The 7,189-nt window shown below is 38.3% G+C and overlaps 2 protein-coding genes across 6 annotated transcripts in view; both read right to left on the bottom strand.

Annotated features, from left to right (window-relative positions):
• The window catches only part of Nca (neurocalcin homolog), a 363,134-nt gene that overhangs the window by 20,411 nt on the left and 335,534 nt on the right, over nucleotides 1–7,189 (bottom strand). The window lies entirely within an intron of this gene.
• LOC144472965 (neuronal calcium sensor 2) overlaps nucleotides 2,375–7,189 on the bottom strand; it is a 102,775-nt gene continuing 97,960 nt past the window's right edge. For 4 of the 5 annotated variants that reach the window (XM_078186452.1, XM_078186449.1, XM_078186451.1 and 1 more), the window contains one exon: nucleotides 2,375–6,632. In XM_078186452.1, coding sequence (XP_078042578.1) covers nucleotides 6,456–6,632 — 177 coding nt within the window. In that variant the 3' untranslated portion in view covers nucleotides 2,375–6,455. The remainder of the gene's footprint in view (nucleotides 6,633–7,189) is intronic. The other variant, XR_013494479.1, reaches the window with a different exon arrangement.

Here is a 7,189-nt window from a genome sequence, read left to right as displayed (position 1 = left end):
AATCATAAGCTTTCAATTATAACTGAAAGTGTACGAATACTTTTTTGACCCACTGTATGGGAGTTTGCACAAAATATAAATCGGAGGTGGATTTCTCGAGGTAACATTTTAACGAAAAATTGAGGCCTTTGGCATTAATCCTAGAACTATCGAAATAGTTTGTGAGCGTAAATCCTGTTGCACAAAACATTATTGCAAAAAATTGCTTGTTGATAAATGTTCGCCAACGTATTTTTAATTAGAAGCATCATATCGCAACTCTGATTTCCGCTAAATATAATTCAATCAATTAAATATATCGACTGAATTATCATTTCTTCTATCACCGCGTAATCTTTATACATAATTTCTTTTTCAAAGAAATCTATGCAGACACAACTAACAAGAATGAGGTTTTAGGTAAAACTATAGTTGTATATATTTTTAAATATATGAAGGGAATTGTGAGACGTCATTACCTCTTTCGGAATTAGAAATAGAGGTATCTGTAAAAGCTTTCAAGATAAATGCGTTGAATTTGGTATCAGCGCTGTTTAATTAAATATAAATAATCTTGTTTAAAGGGAAATATTGTTTAGAAACATTGATAACAAACAGGGCTGATAATAACGTCAAATAAAAGGCTAGTTTACATTTGTAAAATTGAATAGTGTAAGATTTTTTCGAACATTTCCTGTTACGGTTCCAACAGAGATATTTAGCTATTGCGTTTCCACAACTCAAGCATAGAAAAACGATTGGAGTTAAATTTACAAGTTTAAAAACCGGTGAAAAATGCAAGATTAAATTTTCAGTTAAATCATAAAAATAGTTGACACCCTCGATTCGTTAAATGTACGATAGAATACATGATTCCCCGCATTCCTACATTAGACAAAAAGAGATATTAATAATAATAATAATTATTATTGTTAATGCTCTATTTCTTTCAAGAATATTTCTAAGCAGATACACAATATCTGTCGATGTTCGTAAAGCTACTGGAAACACTTCTTACACCTACTTTTTATGCACATGTAACTGTTGTCATGTTTTGAAAGGTTCGATTCAGTTTCCCGTTTACATGATTGTCATCTCGTTTGCATTTGTACAAGCTTCGCATTGTTATAACAAGCAATAATTATCGGAAAATTTCTTACACGCTTTACGATCATGGACAGAATCGTATAGAGTCGAGCGAGGAAAACATTTTGAAAGAAGTACAGGATCAAGAACAGCATAATCGTTTGGAAATTTAAGTGTATCACCGGTGTCGGGGATATCGTCAAACAAAACCATTTCCGTCACTTACACATGTTACGGTCTTAAGATGGTTCGTAATTTATCGAATGATTGTAAAGAGTGTAGAATTGTCGAGAGGAAAGTACCGAAGAAGGATAGGAGCAGAAGAAAAATCGATTATTGATACAGTATTGTCTAGGACAAGTTGCGGAGTTTACGGAGGTTCTCGCGTTTCATTTTCTGTCGCAGCGAGCCCGCGAACACAATCTATGCACTGCGTAAACTCCGAAATTCATCGATCTATTTGAGATAGTTGCCGCGATAAATGTACATATGCCATAAAGACTTAGAATAGTATATCGTGGGAGACAGTATTATCTTGGCAGAGTCAACGAACAAATCGACTTTACGTTTATCTTTGTTTCCGAGATCAGAATAAGCAAAATATCTCGTTTCTAGAAATCTATTTATAGTAAAACAACAGACGAGAAGAACAAAAAAACCAGGAGAATTTTCTTTCGATACAGCAGAAGGCCTAACGAACCGATTGTTTCGTTGACTTCAGCGTGGGGTTTAGATGTCCGTTTACGATAATACCGGCGTAATAGGCGATAAGTATTTGCAATCGAGGAGGGCAGGAGAGGATGATAGAATGAGTGGCGTAGAAAAATATAAAATTGCATAAATTGCAGGAATAGCATAAGTAGTTAAATTTCTCATATGCACTGTAATTATCTTTGTCGTTTTTTTTATACCTTGTTTCGTTAAATTTTTAGTTTGAATTGACTTCACCTTCGTGCGGTGTTCGTAGCAGATTTTCTATGAAGTTCAGTGATGCGTCTTATTGCGCACAACTACGTACGAACGATAACATTTTTATTCTCTTGGAGCGAGCCGATTTCATTCTTCGAATCAATATTTCACGACGAATGTATCACGGTGGTCTCTGGGTGGGACTATCGAAGTGTTTGAAGCGAGATGGAAACAGATTCGCGTTGTTTGTGTTTGTTGAGTTACATCGTGATCTACGGAATTTCATCGAAACTAAATTAGACATTTTTGTCAAAACGGAAATCAACGTCATGATTAAATGGAGTACCTAAATCGCGTTGACTGATTATTTTACCGCGAGTAAAAAACCCAAGGACTTTCGATCACTGAAATTCTGAAACATTTTACAATGCAACAACGCATTTTCATCATTTTTGAAGTTGTTTAAACGCGAATAAAGGAATTGTTGCAGTTTGGTCGTTGATGTCAGAGGACTTGGAAATAATATTGTCCGCGTAACTGCAGAATACTGTAAGTTACGCGTGTAACGCGTGTAACGCGAGATGGTCGCGTACTTTTTGCTTTCGTTCACGACGAACAAAATGATCGTTTCCCGAGATCAACGGATCACCTAAAGAGTCCCGGGATCGCCGTATCTTTTTTTCTTCTTTCGTTTCACAGGCGCGATTATCTCGTTTGTTTACTTTTTTTTGTTCGATGCCATGTTGAAAAATGACAATTAAGACGAAACGATGCTTCCGCCAAGGTTAATGCACTTTAGGTTTTTCTTTTTAAGCTTTATAAAATTCATCGACTCTTTCAACAAGGAAACTTATTATTTCGATTGTCATTGCTGCACTTTCAATTCGTGAAGAGTTACGACGACGCTCTGCTCTGCATTCTCTTTCAATTCATTAAAAACCGTGCGAAAGATTACGGACCGTGTATTACTTAACGAGTAATATAGAACGTAAGAATGATCTTGGTCTTGGAATGAGTACAAACGAACCGTAGCATTCAGATGGTTTGATTCCTTGTTTCGTTCGCTCTGTTACATTCGCGAGGATTTTACGCGCGGGTTATCTCATTGGCGCCTACTCGTGATCCCAACAAACAAGTAGAGGAAGCAATGCGTTCTTCTGATTTCTCTTTCCGCGAAGAGTTCTTTCGCGGCTGAATCCCAAAGGAAAACCAACACCTGTGTCGATGATTCTTTTCTTTTTTTCTTTCTTTTTAAAACAGCAAACGTGATCGATTTACAAAACTGTAGCGAAAAAATATACACGTAACGTTTCCTCCTATACATTATATCCAATAATATATATGTATATACACTTCTTATTATAATACATTTAAAAGATGGGTATTTGCGCAAGAACAAGTGCGCGTTATACGAAGTATTGCGTAAATGGTTATAGGATACTTTCTCGTTTTAAAATTGACTGAAATAGTGGAAAGTTCGATCGAAGCACGTAAGAAGTGAAAAGAAGGAAAGTGGAAGTTATTGCTTCGATTTACTTTTCAAGAGGAGGCGATGATATGTATCTAGCCTAATATAGAGGATTTATCAAAACGTGTAACCATAATTTCAGGGATGAATCAATCGCGCAGGAAAGACCCTCTCCCTCTGCTGCCGCATCGCGAATATAATTCTATCTTGGAAATTATTCCACCAATGGAGCTAACTCTGACTTTTATGCCGAAGATCAACGCCGCTTCATCGGGTGTTCGATACGCGAACAATAGTCTAGCATGGTCTAGCTGCGATGCGAGTCTTTAAAACTCAAGACTAACAGCGAACAATCAGGCCCTGAAGTTATGCACGCATATTTTGATAGATCTATAGCACTATGCATTTATATATATATGTATGTATATATATAAATAATGCAAGCGTTTTCTTTCGTGTACCTCGACTGCACGGTGTGCACGTCGGTATATAGATAGCCATTTCATGTTCGACGATCAATATTAACACTATGAACCTCTCGAAAATGTCTTAGTGAGAGATTATCCTAGAAGAAATGTATAGAATAAATTTATAAGTTCTATGTACTCTAACATGACAATCGTTTTGCTCAAGAAGAGAAATTACTTTACTACTGTATCGACCTAGTTAGTAATACGCGTTTGGTCGAATATTATCGCTAATAGACATCGTCGAAAGTTGCAAATGACGATATACGTTACTCTAATTAGACGTCGTCGGCCTCATCGTCTTGATTGGCTTGTAAAGTGGAAATCAGAGAACGATAGTTACCAACTGGAACGAAAAGGGTCGTATTAGTGATCCGATTAACGGATGAAGAAGAATTGCACGAGAATAGTAACGCACGGATCAAAATGGCACAAGAGGGCCTGAACGTAGCTTCTTTTCTACCAGGTGGCCTTCGAGAGAACCACGGTGTAAGAAGGAGAGGACCACACCCGAACATTTCCGTGACGCTGAGAGTTTACTTGGTGTTCACCGATACATTTTCAAATTATATTTTTTTTAAGCATGGTACTTACTATGTCAGCGTTACTGTAGTGAGTATCGCATACGCAATAGAAAAGTTTGATAGCGCACTTGGCGGACTATGCCAACAGTAAACCTTTAAGATCGCAGGAATAGATCTTCCCTTCTTACGTAGAATCAAAAGTGTCGTCCATTTTTTTTATAGGTACTTCCTTCCGAATACGAACGTTTCATTCAGGTTCGTGTTGCCCGTGCACGTTAAGCTACATTAACGGTAAGATTAATCATCCCTACGAAACCGAACGAACACGTAGATTAGTCGAACGTGACGTTAGATGTAAATAAAACTACCGAACACCTTCCTAAGAACAATGGGAGCAGTAGAATTTCGCAGGCGTATTGGGAAGTTGTAGCAGAAATAACTATACGTAGAGCTCGATTATTCGAAAGTTGATTCGAACGACTCCAATTGCTATGCAAAACAATGTATCAGTGGTAAATAATACGGTTCGTACAATGCTCTCCTTTACGCGTTATCCAATGTTAATCTACGAGCGAATTAAAAAAGACGGCGCGAATGCTACCTCTCTTTAACGAACTTTAAACATCCTCTATCTTCAATCTACCATCATTTTCATCTTTCGAAGATGCGTCCCCGTCACCTCGAGTCATATACATCGGGACTATAAATCTCCTAGGCTCTTTTTTCTATCACGGGATATTCAATCCGATGCATATTGCAATATGATCTTTAATGATTCCCAAGGACATGTTACATATACATATATACTATATGTATACATATATTTATATATATATATGGTACTCCGTAATTGATAACATTTATGATGTAACAGGTGTATATATATAAATTGATCGTATTCTATACAACGTGTGAGATTGTGCATTACGTAAAAAAGAGTCTTGCCTGTGCACGATCGGTTCAAAATCAAATACGCAAGCACAATGGTAACATTTTTGGGGACCGGTGGTAAACAGTGGTATGTTGCTCTGTGTTCTCAGCAAACACGAACCTAAACATCGACGTGTTCGCTTTTTAGACAAGCATAAAACAAACGTACACAACGACGGAAGTTTCTACCATACACAGATGAGTCGCCGCCCCACTTATCGGCATTACCCGCCTTGCAATTCGTTGTGTCATCATTAACCCACGGAATCATCCTAGTACATTTCGTCGTCGTTGTTCAAGTTCGAAACGAGCGAGAGTGCCTTCGTTGATCGATCTCGAACCATTGAAAAATCCCGTCGAATTTAGTCTAGCGATTACGTTTATTACCATAAACATCAATTTTTACGATACTTGTCGGTAGCAGCATCGGTTAACGGCGCGAATGCAACTCCATCGAACTCTCATATATTATCGCTTTGTTTTTTTTACATCCGATGCCGATGTGGTAATGTAACTAGTGTAACGTAAAGCGTTGATCGTTGACGTTGGTTTCCTCGGTGTTCGAGGTGCGAGGGGGCACTCCATTTCTCGGATGAGTTGCACCGATGTTTGTCCTCTGGATAAGCTGTCGACTCGCGAGTTTCTTTCGATTTTTCTTCCGTTTTCCTTCGGTTTTTCTCGCGCCACATCGCCAGAGTGTGTCTACGGAGCGTGGATTCGTATCGCGTCGATCACGATCGAATCGAAATCTTTTCAATTATTCTCGTACGAATCCTTCGGATGGGGTTACATAATTCGGTGAATTCCACTCGAGGTCAGCCTTTCGGAAGACGACGACGACGGGTTTTAGGCTCGTCGGTTCTTCTTCGTCGCCGGCCGCGTGTCTGCGGGAACGAACGTGTTGCGACGTATTCGTCGACAAACTGCGACAATTGCCATTCGTTTGTTTAGCCTTGTACTAAGAGTCATTCGTATGCAAGGTGTAGATGTGTTTGAGATTATTTTCGAGGATGTTGCTCGGTCGTTTAGTACTGCATGAGTGTCTTTCGACGATGGGACATCGCGGGGATGGCTGGTCCAAAAGTGTGAGAATTAGGGGGCTAGCATCTTTGACAGTTCCTCGTCCTGGAGGCAGCCCTTTAAGAATTCTTCTTGAGTCAACTGGCCGTCGTTGTTTTCGTCCATTTTCGCGAAGATGTTCTTAGCTCGTTCTTCCGCACTGTCCGCTGGCCTGTTACTGGAACATGCTCCGAGCATGTCGTATATTGCCTGAAATCAGAGAACGATTTATGAACTTATTAAATTTAGTCATTCGAGTAAAAAGCTGTGCGTAACTCAGTGGTTACAAGGAAGAACGTCGCATGCCATATGTTCTCGCTTCCGAGATACTGTCGTTTAAAGTTCTGATCACCAATGCTTCGGATTCGTTACGTTTCAAATTGCAGAATTTTTTGTGTATATAGAATTTGTTTTCACCTAAATTTTATATGCCACGGTTCAATTAATGCAATTACTTAAATTTTTGGAAATGTGGCGCGTTTTGCCTTGCAGCCTCAGAATCGTAAACCCAAAGTAATTTTTACATTATAACTGCATTTAAACGAAGCTTAACAAAATAAAATATTTGTACATTTCTGTTTTCCATTCTATTTAATATTAAAGTATTCTTTTTTAAATATGGAAGGTGTGTTAGCTGCAGCGCCTGTGAATTAACTATAAACTCAAAATAATCTTTACAGTTTACAATATTTCCTTTGTCAGAATCGTAGAAGATATTTTAGAAGTTACATTCAAGAAAAACACCGTGTACGCGTCATGTTCCATAT

The sequence above is a fragment of the Augochlora pura genome, chromosome 7, assembly GCF_028453695.1.
Source record: "Augochlora pura isolate Apur16 chromosome 7, APUR_v2.2.1, whole genome shotgun sequence".
In the NCBI taxonomy this organism is placed as follows: domain Eukaryota; kingdom Metazoa; phylum Arthropoda; class Insecta; order Hymenoptera; family Halictidae; genus Augochlora; species Augochlora pura.
The sequence above is the reverse complement of the archived record's forward strand: the minus strand, read 5'-3'. Positions and strand labels throughout refer to the sequence as shown.